Consider the following 22,610-nt stretch of genomic DNA (forward strand, 5'->3'; position numbering starts at 1 on the left):
GGCAGATTCTGCTTCCTCAGTCGAGGACTCTCTGCCAGCTTACAATCCCAGGACAGCCATGGTGGCCACTGCTACACATCCATCTACACTGTGTTTGAGGGTATTAGTTCATTCTCCAGCAGAAGCAGCTACTGGGTGGTGCAGAACTGCTTTGCTAGCTTTCTGGAATGTGGGTCACTGTTGCTTACCGGGAGTGGGAGGGACAAGGTGGCCGGGAGGTTGGTTTGGTGCAAACGTAGTGGCAGGATTGCCATATTTGGCCCACTGGTGCATTTGCACTATGCCCATTCCTGCTGTCTTGCCCCTCCCCCCCATGTGAACAATGGTGATCGACGTTCCATGAAGCTCTTGATGTCCTGCTTGACAAGCCACCTTCATTATCCAGAATATATTATTGGAGAACTTTGCCAAAAACAAGTAGAAAAGGAAATTGTGCTCCTTTGAGATGTGAAGTATGACATGAGAAAGTGTGTGGTTTTTTTAGCAAGCTAACTTTAACTGTATTTTTGTTCTGCTCATTTACAGTATCGATAGTGATGGGGATCCCTAGTGTCAAGCGGGAGGTGCATTCCTATCTTACAGATACCCTAAACTCTCTGATCTCAGAGCTCAACCAGCAGGAAAAGGAAGACTCTGTCATTGTTGTCATGATTGCGGAGGTAAAGTTATCATCTCACCTCCAAATCCAGCTTTGATAACTCCGTATCCCTTTATTGTCCGTCTGACAGGGACTTGATGCTGATCCAGAAGCCTGCATGTAGTCATGAAACAGCAGGATGTCTCTCTCCACATGGCTGCGGGCCAACTTCTCCTTTGGCACAGGGAGATAAGTCTAACCTCAGGCTGCTGTCCGACAAGGATCATCGGGCACATCCCGCCAATGGGGCCCAGCGGGCTGTTTCCAGTGTGAAACAATGCTTGGATGCACTCAGCTGTAGAGGGTCAATATGTTAGCAGAAGGCTGCATGGCTGTTGCCAAGAAGGCACTTGTGTATGTCCCTTTAATTTAAATTGCACTTGGCTTGTTGACCTTTGCTCCAGCAGAATGCTAGGCAGCTGTTCTAAAAAAGGGGCCTGGTACAAAATTGCCTTCAGGGTGTTCTTTCAGGATCCTGTGCATTTGCTGCCGCCCCCTGCTAGAGATCCCAAAAAGAACCTTAACTGAAAAAATGCCTATGCATTTTGCTGTACTAAATGCCTCACATCATAACCAGCTTCTGGATTTGAGAGTTAGGATGACCTTTGCACATTAATCCGCTGTGGCCACTTTTTGTCTCAGGGTTTGTGTGTGTATATTTTTTTTTCATGTAGCAGTCCCATTGGGATTATTTGTCTCAAGCTTGAAACAAATTAGTTTTTCTTGCTTTCCAGAAATCCTTTCTGCAAAAATAGCCTTCAGTAGCAAATTATTTCGAAGAGAACAGCAGCCCTTAATGACCCCTTTACTGATTCCTTTTTTCAGCATTTATTGATGGTATTTTTGTATGTGGAATTCCTTCCCACTTTGCAATTAAGCAGAAGAAAATGGCTGCATTTGAGGAGCAAATGGCTTCTTATCCTAAAACGGGAGATACTTTGCTTAGCAGAAAGGAGAACTCAGGGCTGCTTCACATCAGGCCCAGTACACAATATAGTCCAGCAAATGGCGAGGCTCTGGAGCCCAGGAGGAGGCACTGCTGATGTTGTTGCCACCATACCTTATGTGGCTCAGCTAAGTGGCAACAGGAACAGTGCGGGGGCAAATACACTGAATAGAGTGCCAGATCTGTGCAGCATGCTTTAACTCATTGACTGCTGCAGACATGGGCAGGCAGTCTACCCTCAAGCTACTAAGTTGTCCACGGTGGGGGAAGGGCAGCCACCAGTAGGGGACCATTGAGACCATCTTGCCCAAATTTCCCCCAAGACTGGAAGTTGGGCCTGCTTCACATATTTTTTTCCTTTACACTTAAGTTGATCTGTAGTGTATCAAGGGCTGTCTGAGTCTCTCTTGCATGTCATGCATGCACTGGAAAGCCTCTGTGTGCCTTTGTTTCTTGTTTTGGATAAGATACTCATGCTGTCCTTTACTTACTGCCTGGATACATGTTGTTTTTTGATTTTTTTTTACAAAGTATTCAAAGAAAAAAATGGCCTGTCAAGTAATTTTAAGGAGCTTGATTGGCATGCTTTGCCTGCAGACAACACATTTTAATGTCTCCATCTTAGCTTTTTAGCGAATGTTTGTGCATCTTGAGAAAATTTTAAGGAGATAGTGAACTTGAAATACTTGGATTTCAGGTTGCCCAGAGTGGAACTCCACTAACTGCTCCCTTGGGCATAAGAGGGGGATGCAATTTTTGCTGACTTCCCCATGCCTCTGCAGCCCCCTTTTCCTCCCCCAGTTCTGCTCTGGACAGTAAGAGAACCCTTTGGAAAAGCATGGAAAGTGGCACTAGGGGCTGCCAGGGGGAGGTTAAATTGGTGAACATCACCTTTTCTCTCCCCCCCCCTTTTCTGCAGGAGGCTCTGCTAAAACCAAGTCACTTCCACAAATGAAAGAAGAATATCATTATATATGTCTTTTGAATGTGTGAGGAAATTTGAAGATCTGTTGCTCACCAAGAGACTACGGTCACATCCACACCCTACACTCACAGAGCTAACATTCACAGCATTCTTGACAATCTAGGATTATTTTTTGGGGGGGGGGAACCTATGGCTGCTAAAGTGGTGTTGGGGTGCTTTAAGGCACAACTGAAATGGAACAGGCAAAGTTCCTCTAAACTGGGTGTCTGATGAGGAAGTGCCTTACAGAGCAAGGCAAGGTGGCATTTCCTGAAGGCACATGTGTACTTCTCATTTTCTGGTGCCAAGTTCTGAGGCAGTAATTGGAGCAGATGCGTGCTGCCTTCATTTACAAAGAACATAAAGCACCTTGTCTTCATTTTGCTGTCTGTTTTCTTAGATCAGAAACCACTCCTTGTTTGGGAAACTGAAAGCATCCTTGGATTCTTCCCTCCTCCCCTCCAAATGCACTTTTATTGTTCCCTTAACATTGTTTCCAAGATGGTTCTGATTTTGGGCATAAAATCCTGACCTTTCATTCATTCATTATGTTGTTTTGCTGCCAGATCTCACTTTTCAAATTGCCTTATCTTGCTATTAGGAGTCCGCTGAGAATGTAAACACATACTACATCTTCTGAAGTAGGAAATTTAAAAATAAAGTGTATCTGGCAGCCCTTGGCAAGACTAGCAGCACTTGGCAACAGGACAAGCATGTTGGCATAAGTAGGGCTAGTAAGCATGATCTCTGAGGTGCAGAATATGCATATTGACAACTTCTTAAATCTGCCTGTTCTTATTGACTTATACTCTTCAATTTTCCTTTGCAGACAGATCCACAGTATACAACAGGAGTGGCAGAAAATATCAAAAGCCTGTAAGCAGAATTCTTTCATTCTTTATTACTACTGCATTCATCTTAGGAAAAATACCAATTTTTACCTTTAATTAAAAAATGAGAACAAAAGTATTTTGGGGTTTTTTTTTACATGTTATGTTTTCTTCCTGAGGAAGGTTTTTCTTTCTTTTTTTACTAAGCCTATGCATTGAGTTTGCATGCTGGTTAACCTTTAATTTCCCCTCCTCTGTTAAAACAAGTTGTGAGTCTGCATCAGTCATGCCATCCATTTATTTCCCCTTTGTTTCTTAGATTATCAGGAGAGTCGTTATTTTGGAACAGCAGCATGTGCTATGCTGCCTTTGGCCAGTATTTACGTTACTTGTGGGCTCCATGTCAGTTAACTGCTGCCTTAAGAGTTACAGTGGTCCTGGGCAGACAGTTCTTGTTATCTTCATTCTACAGCCTGTTCACAGCAGGAGAAGCGGCAGCTTGCCAGCAACACAGACCTCAAACCAAAATAAGGCTTAGTTCCAACATCAATATCCTGCCATGATGTCCTTTGCTGCATTAGGGTTATATTCTGTCTCCCTGCTGCTCCTACCAGGTCTGCATCTGATTTCTCCAGAGCTCTATGTCAACCTAATAGTTAATTTCCGTCTCAAAGCATTATGTGGGTTTCCTTTTGCAGTGTCAGGGTTCTCTCATCAATAAGTTGCTCAGGGCATTTTCTGGGGGTTTTAAGGATTTGGATGGGAGGCTCTGGCGGGTTGTTTTTTTTTTAATGATTAGCGAGCTTGTAGAAGACACTGGGCAGGAATTAGTAGCATCAGTGCTCAGAGGACAGAAGATTTAGAAGATAATGGTAATAGAAGAGTCCCCGACTTCATTACCGCTTCTGCATTCTGCATGTTGCCTATTAATAACAGCAGCTAAGATCAAGACCTGGAAAAAAGGATGTGACCTACTAGCTAAAGTTTTGCTCCCTGAGCTGTACAGGTGATGAGAGAAGGCTCTTGTAATAGCTAAGGTGGGAGTCATTTTGTTTCCAGTGCTGATGAAGAGTCTGTGGCTTATGTGGAGCCTGGCAAACTCCTTTTGGCTCTGTTCGAGACCACACAATTATCAAGTCATTATAGGGCTGACTGTGTAATGGACCCCGATGAAATGGATGGACATTGTCTTGGAAAGCAGTTCTCTATCAGATGCCTCAAATGTTTCCCTTTTATCAGTTTAGCAATTTGATTTCTGAACACACATGCACGCACGCGTGTGCATGCGCACAAATGGCTTGTTTTAGCTCCCTTAAACTGAACAGGAGGGGAGGGGAAACACAGTGGTGGCAAATGCCATCTTTAGTTTAGATGGCTTAGAGGGAAAGCAATTGCTCCTGTATCAAGAGAACAGCTTTCCCAATTAGAAGCCACCGTTCAAATATTGCAGAAAGATGATTAATTGAAAGGAACACAAAGTTGTCAACAGGAAATAGCCACACACACACACCCCACACCCCACACCCCACAATGAGGCAGTGCGTAGACAGAAAGGCTACTTTTTTATTCCTCAATCCCACTGCTGGTCCCTTTTGCCTTGCAATCACTTGATTAAGAAAAAGACTTACTACAGGGCACATGCTGAGACTGATTATCTACAGGCAAACACTGTCAAAACATGTATTATTTAAGGGCTGCCAAAAACACAGATGCTTTTTGGAATTTGAATGTGTACTGGTATGTTGATGTAACCCTATGAAAAGACATTTAAACAAAGTGAAAAGCGAACGAGTCATTAATTGACCCTTGGAATAGTAGTAGTAGTAGTAATAATAATAATAATGCAGTGGCTCTGCCATGACAGGAAAAACATCAAAGTATTTGACTTTTCTAAAGAACAGAGAGACAAAATGCAGTGATGTAATCTTTGTAACAGAATATTGTATGTTGCTTTGGCCTGCCTGGGGAAATGACTAACAAATTTAATAATTAAATATTGACTTAATGAAGATTCATATAACACAGATAACATATATAACACAGATAACATCAGAAATAAAATGAATTGGGAACCTGTCTAGTTTAAACTGCCTTGGGCTCCTTTGGGAGAAAGGAAAGGACACACATTTAACAAATTATTTATTTTATTTACATCCTATTTACACCCTGCCCTTCCTCCTGAAGGAGCCCAGCCAGCAGACACAGTAATAACAACACATTAGAAATAAAAACTAAATGCAGTTTTAAAACGTTCTAAAAACAGTTACAAACACTCTCAACCAGGTCCTGCTCCAACACTCTGCATCATACAGACACACATGGCTGGTGGTCAGGGGTGAGGGCAGTTGGGAGTCCCAACAACATCAGGAGGGCTACAGGCCCCACACCCATGAACTAAGGGGAGGAGCTAGTACCCAGCTGCCTTTTGTAACAATCAGGACATTTAGCATGTAATATGTAAAAATTCACAGTAAACAAACAAGCAGGCAGACAAGCCCTCAGACTGAGCAGCATTCAGAAGTAATGATCATGTAAGAATAGGGCACAAGTGTGGTAGGAAAATCTAACTTCACCTTCCACAAGCTGCTGTGAGGTATTTGAGAAATCCAAGGCAGGGGGTGAGCTTTTCAAAATGGCAACAATTCCCCCTGCTGCTGTTTCTTCTGTTTTAAAATAGGACCTGAAAGCACAGTAGCTCCTGTGGAGGTTTTCTTCCCCAGAGCTTTTAATGCCGTCCTGCCCTGTGGTGTGCCATGATTTTCAGGCTATTAATCGCTAGTGTTGGGTTGCATTCTCCTCTTTGCAGAAAGTGACAGCTTCTTCCTTACCTTTTTTCCCCCCCTCCCTCTCAGGTTCCCCAATGAAATACATTCTGGCCTTCTAGAAGTTATTTCCCCTTCTCCACACTTCTACCCAGACTTCTCTCGCCTCCGGGAATCCTTTGGCGACCCCAAGGAAAGGGTCAGGTAAGAGAGAACCTGCTGACTGGATACCTACCGGCACTCTGTGTTTGTCTGCCCTGCCCCCACCACCATGGCTTTGTAAGAGAAGAAAACAGGCATTTAAAGGGAGCAAGTAGAGGTTGTTGGCTGTTGAATGGCCTGTATTTCTTTTCCAAAATGTATTTGCCTGAGCAAACTGCTCAGATTGTGAACAGCGCTGTTTCTCTTTCCTTGTGACTCCAATGGAATGTGTGCCTTAGAGCTAATGCCATTATTCACACAATTGCTAATCATGTGACAGCTCTTTTAATTTAACATAAGCAGCCCGCGCAGCAAAAGGTGGGGAGGACACAACCCTTTGCTCCCACGGCAGTTCTGATCCAGATGTTGGTCCCTCCCATGGCAATTTGCATCAGGAAGGAAACTCCCACTGGCACCCACAGGGAAAAAATTTCTTAATGCAAATAGCAGCCAGAAGGGGGCTGGATAGAAAGCTGCCTTATGCAGAGTCAAGACTGCTGTTGGTCCATATTGCTTACACTGAGTGGCAGCAGCTTTCTGGGAATTCAGACCAAGGACATTCCCAGCCCTGCCTGGCTCCAGGGATTGAACCTGGAGCTTTTTGCATGTAAAGCAGGTGCTCTGTCAATGAGCTATGGCCCTTCCCCACGAAAGTAGGGACTGTGGCCAGGACAAAGGGTTAAATCTCTTACTCCCCACCCCTCTCCTCATGCTGCAGTTACATTCTGGACTGAACCGCCTCCCATGACTGTTCCGTTACTTAGATTTTTAAAACTACACGTTGCTAATCCCATGAATAACAACAGATGTCGTTTGGTCCTAAAATCACCTAGAGTCCAAGCTAGAATGATAGCTATGTACTCAGAATAGATCTGGAACTCATTATGGTTTCTGAATTCCCTGCTGAACTTGTGTTTTTCTCCATTGAAAGCACCTGCTGCCTGCCAGCAATGGAACAACTTTCTGCCTTGTGTGCCATTATAGCCTTTCTCTATTTTATAGGTGGAGGACTAAACAGAACCTAGATTATTGCTTTCTAATGATGTATGCACAGTCCAAAGGCATCTATTATGTCCAGGTAAGTTAAACATTGGCTAAAGTATAGATTCTGTTGCTCCCAGCAAGGAACATTTTGTCTGGGTCCTTGATCAAAACACAAAAGTATGTGTGGGGAGGCTGTGTTTTAGAAGGGGGGGAGGGTACATACAGTAGACCATGTTGTTCATTATTTTGATCTGGCTGTTATGTGTTGCATTAAAACTGTTACTTTTAATTCTGCCTCTTTCTTGGGTAAGACCTTGGTGTTCTAATAGCAGTTGGCCAGATGAATTTTGCTAAGATTTAAATGGGGAAATAATCACTTTAACCTTCACAAGGTTTGAGGGAGGGCCATAGTTAAGGGCCAAAGCATTTGCTTTGAATGCGGAAGGTCCCAGATTCAGTTCCTGGCAGGGACAGGCTCCTGGCTGCCGGTCTGTGTTGACAGCACTGAGCCAGAAGGATCAATGGTTTGACTCGGTATAAGATAGCTTCATATATCCTGAGTTAGCTGGAGTGGTAGAATGGGATGTTTTGGGTTTTTGTTTTTTTAAAAAAAGCATTTCAGCTTTGACATTATGTGGTCTTGCCTTGGTAGCCTAACTGTGGAATCAGCATATTGCTGCTAGTACCTTATTATGTAACATGACTTATGATAGCAGGGTCTATTTCTAATGTTTGCCTGCTTCCAATGGCTAGAAAAACAAGATCCGTGTTTGATTATGGGAATAGGTCTTTTCTTGTATAATGCTGGCATGCCTGGAGCTAATTGACCATTACTGATTGAGTATTATTCATTATTTTAGTTCGTTTAACAAAAACAGGAAACTGCTGGAAGGTTTTGTCTTCCTTATTAAAATCCTGTCCCTGGCTAGAGGCTTCTTCCTCCCATTTTTGCTTGTTGGACATGTTGTAGGGTAGAGTTTTTCTTCAGCAGAGTGCATGATCTGTCACGAGTACTGGCATCTCCCACTGTTTGTCTTGTAGCTGGAAGATGATATTGTAGCCAAGCCAAACTATCTCAGCACAATGAAGAACTTTGCTCTGCAGCAGCCATCAGAGGAATGGATGATCCTGGAGTTCTCGCAGCTTGGGTTTATTGGTAAGGCTCCCTTCAACATAACACCAACATTTGTTGGTGCATTTTGCTTAGAGGAGAAACCTCTCCCAGCGGCATGTGCTTCAGTGCTGTGCCTAACTCTGCCTGCAGGAGAAAGAAAAGTACCATCTATGTTCTCAATTGTGCTTCTTTTGGCACAAATGGAACACAAAAGTTGTGACAATTGCACTCTGGCTTCCTCCAAACTCAACGCAGAACACAAAGAACATACAGCAAAGCCAGCCATCTCTAGTTTCACTTTCCTTTTTTGTGTGACACAAATGTTTTATTGATGTGGCTTATTAAACAGGCCAAGCGTCTTAAGAGGCTCTAGTTACTAGTTGGGAGGAGCAGCTGGTTCATGTGCATGCTTGTTAAGCAGCCCTGTACAGGGAAGTTTTTAATGTTTGATGTCTTACTGTGTTTTAATTTGTTGAAAGCCACCCAGAGTGGCTGGGGCAACCGAGTCAGATGGGCGCCATATAAATTTATTACTACCACTACTATGATGTTAAAACAGCAGAGATCCTTCACTGATTACAGGTGGAAAAAACCCAGTCTTTCATACCACTCCTATTTGGGCGGCAACAGTATTGGAAGGGATATGGGGGCACTGAATGCAACTGAATCAGGAACTGGAGAGGTGGCCTTGAATGAAGCCTAACAGGAAAGGTTGCTTCAAACCTCCATTCCATTTAAGGAGCAGAGCAGAAATGGCTCATGGACAAACAAAACAACAACAACAACAATAATAATAATAATAATAATTGCATTAGTAGTCTACCTTTCCTTCAATGAGCTCAAGGTGGCTTATATAGTTGTCCTCTCCATTTTTTTCTCACAACAACTCTGTGAAGTAGGTTGGACTGCGAGAGTAAGTGGCCCAAGGTCACCCAGTAGGTTTCATGGCTGAGTAGGTATTTGAAACTTGGTCTCCCAGGTCCTAGTTCAACACTCCAACTGGTACGCCACACTGGTTCTCTATAACTTAATCAAGGTTGGGTTAAGATGTTTCCTCCTCATTCATTCATTTGCAGTGTTTCTGTACCACTGTTCAATATCACCTGGGCCAGGAAGAGGGCTTTTCACTATACTGATGCAGCAAGTGAGAAGGCCCTGCTCTGAGTGGGTGCTTATCTTGAAACAACAAATGGTACCCCAAGCAGGATCTCATTGGCAGGCCATTAAAGCACAAGGTGTGTGTTCGTTAGGTTCATTTGCAAGGAAAAATAAATCTGTTTCCAGAAGTTGTAGGAGGCAGACCTACTGCACTCTTCAAATGCAGGGATGGCTGGCTGACTGACCTCTGGCCCTGCAGATGTTGCTGAGCTACATCTCCAGCCCCAGGCAGTGAGCGTGGCCAGTCATCAGGGATGATGGATGTCATCGTTCAGCAACATCTGCAGGGCCACAAGTTAGCCACCACTGCTTCGATACTACATTTCTCCCCAGAATAGCACATATTGATTTTAGGCTGTGCCGGAGCAAATACAGTCCACTCTTATAAAGCCCTCACTGATATGAGGCATTAACTTTATTTACAGTGTCTGACCTCCTGTGAGGAGGTCAGAACATGTAGCAAAATGTACTTCTGGCCCGCAAACCACTGTTTGGAGAATAGACTGGCCCCTGAGAACATAGAAGTTGGCCTAAAGTCTTGGTCAAGAGTTGTGTGTAAGAGCACGGCCATATGTAAGGGGTTAGCAGTGTGCCAGTATTAGATTCCGCTAATTGGCTCAGCATCAGCAGGCTGAATGCCTTTTTAAAAAGAAGTTCACATCTGTAGAGAATACTCCAGGGCAAGGAAAGGTTTGTTTCTCTGATCCAACATGCATTTCTAATTTTTCTCTCTTGTCCACACTTTCAGGGAAGATGTTCAAGTCCTTGGATCTCAGTCTTATTGTGGAATTCATACTCATGTTCTATAAGGACAAGCCCATAGACTGGCTCCTGGATCATATCCTCTGGGTAAAAGTCTGCAACCCAGAGAAAGATGCAGTAAGTTATCCCCAAATTAGTTGAAATGGTCTCCTTCTAACTTATGCAGATGTGCCTTTTAATAAAATGATACTGAAATTATGCAGGGATTCTGCAGTGGGTCTTTTTAAAGGTATATTGAGTCTCTTTTAAATAAAAAACTGAATTCTGTAAAGGATGGAATCACTTGCGGAGATGTTAAGGAATATTGGGTGTTGGCTGGAGGGGATACAATGTGTGGTTCCTAAAAGCTATTACAAGCCACAGAACTCCTCCCTCTGGCATGCTGTGAGATGCTGCCCAAAACAAGAGAGTTCCTGGCACTGGAGAGAGATGGGCTGGTTTGCATTGCTTTGATGCAAAATGCTCTCCAACAAAAACACATCAAATAGTTGGGTGATGAAGTAATTATTGCAACTGGATGCAAGGTAGTCAGAAGATAATCATTTGTGATATCATACTTAATGCTTGCTTATTCTTAAGAGACAACATTTAGCACCCAGAGTAAGACTCATCTACTGCCTATCTCCTTGCCTGGTTCCAGTCTACCTTTAGCACCCACACGTAACCTTTTCTGGAACAAACAAAGCTTTTTCACTCACCCCATAGCACTTAACGCTCAGGGAAGACCAGCAGTTGCCACAGAAAGAAATATCTACTTTCCAAAAGAGACACTTTGCTTCCGCTGCAGCTGAGGCTGACTAATACCTGGTTTGCTGGGTGGACAGTGATTTTCCCTGGGCTGGGATTTGCCTTGTGGTTTGCTCTGTGTCAATATAATGAGGTGTTGCTGGTGTTTATCTTGTTTTCAAGGCCTTGAACTAGAACGTAGTTTCAATGTCACTGTGCATCCACCTTCGCTTGCCTTCCCCTTCCAAATTCCCCCCTCCTGCCCCCTGGCATGCTTTCCAGGGGATCCTGAGAGCATCTAAATCATTGTCTATTTTAAAATGTAACCTAGTTCCAGCATAGATTTCTGGCTCCCACTCCTGCTGCTTGCCTGATTAACTCTGCACAACAGTCTTTTAAACCAGACTTGCTCTTGTAAATCCTGCTGTGTAGAATCAAATTGGTAACTTGTAGGATTTGTCTCCTTGATTGAAAGTTTGCCTGACCTGAGGTTTAGTGGTGAAATGCTTTGCCTGATCTGAATATCTCTTCCTTTTGTCTGAAAACCAACTTTTAGAGTTCACCCGCTGTAGCTGCTTTCATTAGCTGCATCGGTAACAACAATAAGAAGGCACAAGGCAGAGAGTGGAACCGCTCTTGACTGCTGTGTCCCACTTAACATCAGGCAGGAAGAAGCCCTTTGCTAGCTGCATTCAGGAATTCTCTCATGAGTGGAGCCAGGTTTTTAATTTTCTAAAGTAATGAGAGCTGGATTAGGGGATTATCTTGGAGCAGGGCTTCAGGGAATATGACTGCAATGCCAAGTGTTGCAGGTAGTACAAATGGTTTTGCGAAGCAACCTGTGTCTGTGAGAGAGGGCTGTCTCAAGGGCCCCCTTCTTACACATATTAGGTAGACAGCTATATTGGCAGTGGAACCACAGGTGACTGTCATTCCTAAAATGTGCGAGTTCTTGGTCTTAAAAAGGCCTACCCAGCGGGATTTGTGAGTTCTATTGTTATTGCTTTCTGTTATATTTGTTTAATAATTTCCTAGCTAAAGATTAATTTAGCACCTCACATTGATAAGAATGTACATCCAGACCACCACTTCTTGGGACCAGCCATAAAGTATGTCACACCTCAAGAAACGAGGTGGGAATGCAAACGTGTGACAGACAGAATTTTTGTAAGGGACAAAAATGGGGCAGGGGTGGGTGATGCCTTAAAAAAAGGTCAGAGAGTGACATGGTGGTTTGGGCAGATTTCATTTTGCTTTGTCTTTTGCTGCTCTAGTCCTCCTAATGGTTGCCTGTTTTCCTTCACATAAAATTGCAGGCTAAGATTTTAAATATGTTTTCCTTAATAAATGCTGGCATCAGGCAATCATACCTTTTATACACCCGTTTGCCATTTGCCTCATGAAAGGGGGATGACCTTGGGGAATGACCTTGGGAAAAGATAATAAAATAGTATTCTTAAGTAGGCAGCTTTAGCTTATTCTAAGAAAAATTAGCAAGTGAAATTAACAAGGTGAATTGGCGCAAGGGTGCAGCGGCATACACCTACAGACTTTTAAATGAGAAAAAAGCCTCTAGTGACGGAGGAGGAAGTGTTGATAATGAGTAGACAAGAAGAGAAACAGCTTCAGACTTGCATCTAGACAAGTTTTGTATTTTAGGAAGGTGGTGGTAGAAGTGAAAGTGGTATTACACGCAGATTATACCTCCTTTTCACAGTACTATAAGTAAAATAATAGTCTGCGCATGCGCCAACTTCAAAAGTTTATTTGCTCAGCGCTTAGTTTCTCCTTCATGCCTATGTGTCTCTATTCTTCATAAGTCTCCTACGTGCAGCATATTTTCATTCACAAATGTATTCTCAAACTCTCCTAGGTGACAGAGTTGGGCAGGGGATTTTTTTTGTTTTTAAGAAAAAGTGCCGCAGATTTGCTTGGTACCACTCTAGAGTTGATCAAAATTTTCTCTTTTACAAACTGGTGGTAGAAACAGAAGGTGGCTCAGTTTCCTCTTAGCTGTGAGAGACAAAATGAGACAGTTGCAATGAGCATCAGCAAAATAGTATTTTATGAACAAAGAATACAAACATATGAAGTTGGGAGGAAGGCCCATGATTTATCCCGACAGCTACTTAATTAATTTAACAGTAATGACACATTCATGAGACATTGCTACTCGGGCTCCATATAAACAGCCAAGCATGTATCAACAAAATGAAGGGCAAACATGTGTGCACAAGTTTATATGTTTATACTAATCATTATGTTCCTAGTGAGATCCTAACCCATCCACTTCCCTTAGAGTTGAGTCTAGCAGCTTGGCTCAGTTGAAATCCAATTAAAGAGCACATTCCTGAGCTGTACTTCATTCTGACTCACTAGTGGTGACACCAGAATTGAGCTGGACAGCTGATCTCAATCCATATCCATCATCTTTTAAACATTTTTAAGAAGTTGCAATACCAGTAAAGGGAAGATTGTGGTCCACTTGGAACCTTCATACCAACTTTGATGTAGATGAAAGCATACCTGTTTTAAGTGTGGCAGAAACATTTTATACACACATTTGCTGCATTCTGAGGTATTTGTTTTCAGGGTAGTAAATATGTATTCAAAATACTTTCACAACACTTAGGCTGTGTGAACACTATACCTTTAAAGCATGTTCAAAGCACATTCTGTCTCTCAAAGAATTCTGGGCATGGTCATTTGTAATTCTGTGTAGGGTAAACTACAGGGCCAAGAATTCTTTGAGGGATAGAATGTGTTTTAATGTGCTTTAAATGTAATAGGTGGGGACGCGGGTGGCGCTGTGGGTAAAACCTCAGCGCCTAGGTCTTGCCGATTGTATGGTTGGTGGTTCGAATCCCCGCGGCGGGGTGAGCTCCCGTCGCTCGGTCCCAGCTCCTGCCCACCTAGCAGTTCGAAAGCACCCTTAAGTGCAAGTAGATAAATAGGTACCGCTGTATAGTGGGAAGGTAAACTGTGTTTCCGTGTGCTGCGCTGGTGCTGGCTCGCCAGAGCAGCTTTGTCACGCTGGCCACGTGACCCGAAAGTGTCTCCGGACAGCGCTGGCCCCCGGCCTCTTAAGCGAGTTGGGCGCGCAACCCCAGAGTCGGACACGACTGGCCCGTACGGGCAGGGGTACCCTTACCTTTACCTTAAATGTAATAGGAAGGATTCAAATTACAGTCATACCTTGGAAGTCAAATAGAATCTGTTTCGGAAGTCCATTCGACTTCCAAAACATTCGGAAACCAAATTGCGGCTTCTGATTGGCTGCAGGAAGCTCCTGCAACCATCTGAAGCCACAGAAGCCCTGCCGGACGTTCGGCTTCCAAAAATAGTTTGCAAACCAGAACAATCACTTCCGGGTTTGTGGTGTTCAGGAGCCAAAACATTTGAGAACTAAGCCGTTTGAAAACCAAGGTACGACTGTAGTGCAGTGGCAGTTTTGTAGTCAGCGCAAGCATTTCAGCTTGCCACATGGAACAATACTCTGTCTCTTCCTCTGCTCCACTCTTCTGGGGTTGTCTCAACACGCCCCAGAGCCCATTTCTGCAGGTTTACAGGAGAGAAGCCCTGTTGTGCTAGCAGGAGCGCTTGTGCTGGCTTCTTCTAGTGCAGGGGTCAGCAACCTTTTTCAGCCGTGGGCCAGTCCACCATCCCTCAGACCACGTGGTGGGCCGGACTATATTTTTTTTGGGGGGTGAAGGAATGAATTCCTATGCCCCACAAATAACCCAGAGATGCATTTTAAATAAAAGGACACATTCTACTCATGTAAAAACACGCTGATTCCCGGACCATCCGCAGGCGGAATTTAGAAGGCGATTCGGCCGCATCTGGCCCCCGGGCCTTAGGTTGCCTATCCTTCTCAAGTGGGACTCATTAGTTGAATCCTACCCATTGTGTGCACACAGCCTTAGGGTGAAGAAGGTAATAGCAGCTTAAGTGTGGTTTGGACATGCCTTCTTTGAAGCCACTTCTTTCACACTTACAGTTGAAAAGTAATTGTGTCCCTAATGGCAAACTTGACTGAAAGCAGTTAACCAACCTGTTTCCTACTTCGTGCTTCCTCCTAAGCGGGAAGCACAAATCTTGATTTTTTAATATATTATTATTATTATTTTAGAAACATTGTGACAGACAGAAGGCAAACCTGAGGATACGCTTCAAGCCCTCACTCTTCCAGCACGTAGGAACCCACTCCTCCCTCGCTGGTAAAATACAGAAGCTGAAAGTGAGTATGTAACGTCATAGCACTGGGAAACTGCATCCCTATGCGTTGGGCAAATTTATATGTAAAATGTGATAAGTTTTCAAATATGTGTAGCAGTTTAGGCAGGGAAAGCAGGTGCTTTCAAATGCAGGTGCCTTCCCTAGGGAAGAGAGGTCAGTTGTGCTTCTTCTGCAGAGAAGGAGTGGATGCTTCACTGACAGAGTATGAAAGAAATTGTTAATGGCTTGGAAGCAAAGGCGAGGCATTGGGGTCAGGAGCCAAGGGAACTGGAGCATGGCAGGTATCAACTCTGATTAATAGCTGCTAGCCAGCGTTCAGTAGCTATGTGTTGCAGCAGCTTTAAAAGCCTCATATCAGCAGTGTTCTTTGGAAAGTGAGTCTGGGCAGAGGACAGGAACTCCATGCAAACATTTGACTGTAAAACTTGGGCATCACGACACATTCGAGAGTTGTACTAGTTTCAGTGAGCTATACCAAAACTATAATCTAAAGCAGTGTTTCCTAACCTTGGGTCTCCAGCTGCTTTTGGACTACAACTCCCACCACCCTTAGCTAGCAAGACCAGTGGTCAGAGATGATGGGAATTGTAGTCCAAAAGCAGCTGGAGACCCAAGGTTGGGAAACACTGATCTAAAGATCCAGTTCTAGGATTCTTAAGTTTCTCTCTCTCTCTTTTACTTCATACAGATTTTGGTTCTCTTAACTCCCCCCCCCACCCTTTCTCTCCCCTCCTTCTCTCTCTCTCTGTCTCTCTCTCTTTCTTTCTTTTCCTCCCTTTCCCAAGGAGAGGACTCAGGAGAGCGGGGTATTGGCAGAGGCATCACAGAAATATGGATTTTTGAGGATAGATTTGAAGACAGAGTGAGAAGGGCAATGTTGCATATGTGTTCTTGGAAGGGATTTCCAGGCATGTGGGGCAATGTGAGAGAAAGGGCAGATAGAAGTTGGGATGGGGAGGGAGGGAGTTTGAAGAGCAACAGTTATGCAAACTAATATTTGCTTATTTGTCTGTTTCTCGTTGCTTTATGTATACCCCTTAAAGATTTATTTATTTTTGATTAAGAGGATTATATATTTTTTCTAAACAAAAATAATAATAAACAGTCTTAGTCAGGGATACATTGACATACAAGCATTGAAAGAAAAGGGGAGCCAAGGCCATGGCGTGCTTTTGAAGATAAGAGTGAGGGGTTTGTGCTGGATCCCAGGGTGGACAGGAGGCCAGTGCTGATATTTAAAGAGAGGCATCACATCGTCTGAGAGACTGGAGTGATGAGAGAGGTGAATGATAGAAATGAGGGGCCTGAGCAGTGACAACAGAAGCCCAGCAAGGAAAAGATATAAAAGCAGGAGATGACTGGATTGTGAACCAGAGTTTCTTGCTGGGGTGTATTTTCACCATGTGCAGGCAGAAGAGACATGACTTTGGTGTTGGACTGAATATATAGAGGGAGCAAAGCAGAGGGAGAGAACAGAGATAAAGCTAAGGTTTTTTGAAGCCCAAACAGCAGCCTGGATGGTGATGATGTTCATTGGCTCAGGGGATACCTTAATTAAAGCAGCCCCACCACTGCCATCAGAATAGCAGTATTTCCATAAAAGTGCAATGGAAGTAGGAAACACAGTTTTATATAGTTTAAATTGTTTTGCTTTTACCTTGCATGTTGAGGACAAAGATTTTGGAAAGCAAGCGCTTCGAAAAGAACACGTCAACCCTCCTGCAGAAGTTAGCACCAGTCTGAAAACCTACCAGCACTTCTCCTTAGAGAAAGCGTATCTGAGGGAAGATTTCTTTTGGGCATTTACCCCCACAGCGGGTGACTTCATACGCTTTCGCTTCTTTAAGCCCCTACGCATTGAACGGTGAGTATATGGAGAGTTGTGGGGGATAAAAGTCACTCATCCCCTCTCCCCTGTGGTAGAACAAGAGTTCATCTGAAAGGCAGGTTGCATCTCAGCCACTCATTGCCCTGCTTCTCCCACATACGGCCTTTTAGCTTTCAGTTCTGCCTGCACAGCCTTACAGATAGTAAAATAAAGCACAGATGAAATTAATTGGCTTTTTCAGTTACAAAGGGAATTCTACCCAAGTCTCAGTGGTGCCCAAGTCACCTAGACCCCATCCTGCTTTCTAACAGGGTATGCTTAATTAGGTTTTGTTAGTTTTTGGTTCCGATACCATTGTGAATCATGTGTAGCGCTTTCACGAAAGTTCAGCCTGTCTCTGTGTGTTTCCTCCCTTTAGTGGCTCTATGACTGAGGTTTTGCCTCATTTTGATACCACTAAGAAATACTCATCTACAATAGGAATGAGGAACCTGTGGCTCTCCAGATGTAACTAGACTCCAAATCCCATCAGTCCCAGCCATTGATATGAGGCTCATGAGTGGGAGAATTCTATTGCACTCATGTCTTGCTTGTGAGCTTCCCATAGGCATTGGGCTGGCCCCTCTGACAGCGTAATGATAGACCAAGCAGGGCTTTTGTGGTCCAGCAGTCTCCGGAGGGCCACAAGTTGCCATTCCAGGGGAGGAATTGCGTCAGCTTGCCAGACAGAATGATCTCCCTTCTCCTTCCCCCATGTGCTGGTCTAGGGGTTCCCCTAACACACACACTCCAGACAAATTTAGGAAGGCGGTGGGAGGTGAGGGCAAAAAGTCCTATTGTGCTAGCAGAAGATTCTTGCACTGGCTTCTACTAGCAGAACTCATGAACTGAATCTGGCCCCTGGTCTACAACTTAAATCATGTGCAGGAATTATGGGGGAAATTGAATGTGGTATGTAGAAGTCCATTTGTTTGTCTGTTAAATTTCCCTGAGCATTTAGTGTCCGGGGTGGGTGGGTGTTCTCCCTCTCTCTCTGCCTCTCCGTCTTGATTTGTTAACATGGGAATGTCTTGTGTGTGTGGCTTTATCCTTCCCAGAATCCGTTCAGGAAGCACAAGGAGTCACTTCTTACTTTTCCAGCTTGGTATCACTGAATAGTGAACTGTTCTCATGACAGGAGTAGATAATTGCACTTCTTACTGATATTCATTCATATGCGATGGAGTGCTTAATTTGCAAGCGCAATCAAACAATCAATCCATAATTAGTTGTTTGTGCACTTAGAGCCATCTTTCTCTCAAATGCGGCTTTCTGTGGAAAGAGAGGCCCCTGTTGGGTGAGCTTATGCCTGGTGGGGTCCTTCTGTGTTACATCCCCCATGAAGCTGTGCATTCATTGCTGGTTCCTGCCCCACAGGTTTTTCTTTCGCAGTGGCAATATTGAACACCCTGAAGACAAGCTCTTCAACACAACTGTGGAAGTGTTACCTTTTGACGTAAGTTTACTGAGCTTACCATAGGAGTTCAGGTGAGGGGGGGAGACCAAGGTTTAGGAGATTATAATCCAGATTTTTGTTACTTTGTGGTTGGATACCATGAGAAGAATATGTATGGGGTCAATGGGCTTAGCAGTGGAAGCTTCTGAGAAGCCTGTGCCACCTAATCTGAATTCAAATTCTAATTCCTGAGGCATTATTCCGAAACCTAGGAGCAAGGCTGCTTATTCATTCTCTATTTAAAGTACACTACCTGTGGCAGGAAAAAGGTAGTCCTTACAAGGTATATTTTAATAGACTTTTTTGGGGGGAGGGGGGGGTCCTTGAAAGCATAGAGAAGGTCTTCCAGCAACCCGGTATGCTAGAGTAATTCTGTGTCTCTGAAAAAGTAAACATTGCCTGATGTTTTATGACCATAGTGGTTTAAACTGTACCCGCAGCAGGCTGCCTAAATTCTTCTTGCTGGCTTTTTGCAAAGATTGTCTCTTTTCCTGCACAGAGTCTCCAGTCAGATAAGGAAGCCCTGCAGGAGGGAAGAGCAACAGCATTCAAGTACCACAGGACATCTGACGGCTACATACAGATAGGTAAATTGCTGGTTCAAGGCAAACAGCAGCCTGCTGGTTGTGGATAATGCACTGTGGTATGTTGCTGTTCAGATAACACAATTATGCAGAGAGTGATTGCATGGAAGGTTTCAGGGGTGGGAGACAAGCTTATCTTGAATTAATTAGCACCCCCCACCCCACCCTTGACCTGGAATTTAGAGTGAAAGTCATTCACTCAGAACACACATGACATTTTTGTCATTTTCCCAAGGAATAGAATTTGCATATGTCTTCATTTTAAAGACTTTGCTGAGGTGGATCTTCTCGGCTAACACTGTGCAAATGCAAATGTTGACAACACTGCAGAGGTCAAGAAGTACGGATAAACCTGAAGGACGGAAAGAACAGCTTGATTATACAGTTAATCTCAAATTGTTCTTTGGGGCAGTAAAAAAAGAAAGGAAGTGAAAAGTGTTTTCTCTTTAGTTCTCTTCTTAAGCACATTGATGTGTGGAATCAGTGGAGCCTGTTCTCATGTGGTGTCTTTTTATGATTGGAGCTTTGGCACTCAGTGGCAGAAACCATTTACTCATCCTGCTGCTCTTTCTGGGCAGCTTCCAGCATCATCTCTTCTGCCTACTTGCTTTCTGAAAACAATTGCAGGAACTAGGGGAGCAAATGGTTACAGGTTTACATCTTCCTGCCTGTAGGAATGGTATCTTGTGGGTCTGAAACCCTACTCTGAGCACTTTCCACATGTGCCAGCCAGTAGCTGTGCCATGGTTGATTTGTTACCTGTTGTTTTTGCCTTTTTAACAAGTCAAAAACCATGCTAGGGGTTGGACTTAAGATTACGTACTTCTGGCCCCAGTAACTTTCAGATCTCACTGGGCGTCTGTGTGTCTGGGTTTGGGGGAAGGAGGACATGGAAGAGGGATGTTTTGTATCTGAAAAGTTTCAATACCTCCAGGGAATAAGCAAAAGGGAGCAGGAGCTATAACATCAGAAGTGGTCCTCAGCTTATGCAGTTACTTTGTGTGAATCAGAGAATTCCTTGATTGTTGAGAGGCACAAGCTATAGCTGAGCAAGTATCATAGCTGCTCTTTGTAAGCAATCTGCACATTCTTGTTGCCAGAATGGCTTAAGCCTCATTTAGCACCAAGTCTGAGGCTGCGTACACATTAGTGGCTTAAAATATAGCAAAGTCATTCTTCCCTGCCACTTTTCCAAGTCATATTTGCACATTTCTGTGCACACCAGAGGTATGTCTTCACCCAAAGTGCATTAGCTGTTTGGTTTTGCTGTGCCTTCAAACCCCATTTATGAAGCTGTGATCTGCATATGCCCAGCCCAGAGGGTTTGCAGTCCTCTTGAAAACAGGCTGTTTTGGAATTTGAATATGATTTATGAGCACAAAATACATGTGCTATACAGCTCAGTGTGAACTAAGTCCATATGTATATTTAGTTGTCTGTCTCTTTAAAATGCCCTTGAGTCCTTTCCTGGCCACTGCTCACTTGTAATTTAAAGTCTCATCGAAGTGGCCTTTGGGGAACGTTAAGAGAAATAAGTTGAGAGTGGAAAGAGTTTAAGTGGTGGCAGGAAAAATGGAGACTCTAGCAGCGCAGGAAAGGCTTTGCAGAATTTGGTGGACTTTTGAAGTCAGAGGAGGTGACTAGCTGGATAAGACAGGAAGTGCTAGGCCTAGGAAACTCCATGATAGCTGCAGCAGGAGAGGGCAGCCAAAGTGGGATGATGTCACAATGTCCTTGTGCAAAACAGGGAAAGCAAGGAGAGAAGCAGAGGCAAATAAGAGAGTCTGCATTCCATGCCAGAGCTAGAAGCTTGGATTTGAAGTGCAAAACAGCAGGGTACCAGCATTGACTTGAGGAGAGAGGTGACAGGATTGCACAGGGTGTGACAGGTGGGTGGAGAAATTTTACCAAAGGTGTTTCTAGTTGACACGAGAAAGGAAAGACTGCAGGCATATTGATCAGGACAAGAAGTTACAGTAGACTTGGAGAGACAGGAACTGGTCGCAAATTATAATTTTAGCAGAGAGAAAAATAATTGATTTGGGAGATGTTGAAGAGGAAAAAGAGGCAATGCATGGTAATGGCTGGGATAGCAGAAAGAGAGTGGCAAGAAGATTATTCCTTGCTGCTTTTAAGATGGCTGCTCATTTAATGCAGGCATAGATTTCAAGAGTACATCATATCCATACATATCTTCAGTTAGCAAGGGCAAATCTGTCGATCAATAGCTGTTTCCCCTTCAAATGTGCAGAAGTGGGGACAGTCCTTTACCAGAGATGCCAGGGACGTAGGAAGGGGGGGCGATGAGGACGGACCGCCCTGGGTGCCCTCACTGAGGGGGGTGACATTTGGCATGCCACCCACCTGTGACTCCCAATTCTACCCCGAGCCGTCGGGGTAAGGGGGGAGCTGCGCTGCTTTGCTGGAGGCATTCCCCCCTTCCCCCTTCATTTTGACAGCTTGGGGGAGGCTTGGGAGTCACAGGCAGGTGGCGCGCTGAATGTCTGCCATGGGTGGCTTGCTCCACCACTGGCTGCAGGGCACCCGAGTGGCTATCCTGTGCCTGGGAGGGCACCCTCCGTGCCACGCCCCCCTCAGGAGTGCGCCTGCCCTGGGCAGTGCAGCCATATGCTCCGCCACTGCCAGATGCCACTTCTATGCACAGTGCTAAGAACAATTTGTTTATTTAATAGTTTTGTAGAGTTACAGGAACATATGCAACTACAAAAATGCCTGGAAGCAATAAAATAACATTCAGATGAAACTAACAAATTGTTTGCATGAAAGTTTGTGTCCTTCACAATTGTCATTGGGGTAAATCAAAGCACTGTGTTGTATGTATATACAAGCTTATGCCTTGCATGTAAAAGGCACCAGGTTCAGTCCTTGCATCACCAGTTAGCAGGGATCAGGTAGCAGGTAAAAGGCCTGTGATTTTGTGTGTGTGTCAGAAGATTCACATGTATGTTTTTTTCTGGTTTTTGTGCCAAAGTACAAGATGCCAGGAATAAAGTGGCTCTTACATTATGAACTGCAGGTAGCAGTGTCTATGAGGATTTGTTGTTGTTTAGTCATTTAGTCGTGTCCGACTCTTCGTGACCCCATGGACTCCTGTCTTCCACTGCCTCCCGCAGTTTGATCAAACTCATGTTAGTAGCTTCGAGAACACTGTCCAACCATCTCGTCCTCTGTTGTCCCCTTCTCCTTGTGCCCTCCATCTTTCCCAGCATCAGTGTCTTTTCCAGGGAGTCTTCTCTTCTCATGAGGTGGCTAAAGTATTGGAGTCTCAGCTTCAGGATCTGTCCTTCCAGTGAGCACTCAGGGCTGATTTCCTTCAGAATGGATAGGTTTGATCTTCTTGCAGTCCATGGGACTCTCAA

At 44.1% G+C, this 22,610-nt stretch overlaps 1 protein-coding gene and 1 long non-coding RNA gene across 2 annotated transcripts in view; one reads left to right on the forward strand and one right to left on the reverse strand.

The window, feature by feature from the left end:
- MGAT4B (alpha-1,3-mannosyl-glycoprotein 4-beta-N-acetylglucosaminyltransferase B) overlaps positions 1–22,610 on the forward strand; it is an 81,396-nt gene that overhangs the window by 54,006 nt on the left and 4,780 nt on the right. Inside the window, exons 4-13 of the mRNA XM_083591998.1 lie at positions 526–659; positions 3,377–3,423; positions 6,230–6,343; positions 7,343–7,418; positions 8,366–8,480; positions 10,345–10,475; positions 15,217–15,324; positions 16,994–17,187; positions 18,568–18,646; positions 19,146–19,233. Of these exons, the coding sequence (XP_083448124.1) occupies positions 526–659; positions 3,377–3,423; positions 6,230–6,343; positions 7,343–7,418; positions 8,366–8,480; positions 10,345–10,475; positions 15,217–15,324; positions 16,994–17,187; positions 18,568–18,646; positions 19,146–19,233 (1,086 nt within the window). The remainder of the gene's footprint in view (positions 1–525; positions 660–3,376; positions 3,424–6,229; positions 6,344–7,342; positions 7,419–8,365; positions 8,481–10,344; positions 10,476–15,216; positions 15,325–16,993; positions 17,188–18,567; positions 18,647–19,145; positions 19,234–22,610) is intronic.
- On the reverse strand, positions 5,504–10,349 carry LOC310752223. The gene is made up of 2 exons (XR_014542872.1): positions 9,262–10,349; positions 5,504–8,582 (listed from the first exon to the last, which is right to left on the reverse strand). It is a non-coding gene; the product is annotated as an uncharacterized lncRNA (long non-coding RNA).

This window comes from Podarcis filfolensis (assembly GCF_964270895.1).
Source record: "Podarcis filfolensis genome assembly, chromosome: 2".
In the NCBI taxonomy this organism is placed as follows: domain Eukaryota; kingdom Metazoa; phylum Chordata; class Lepidosauria; order Squamata; family Lacertidae; genus Podarcis; species Podarcis filfolensis.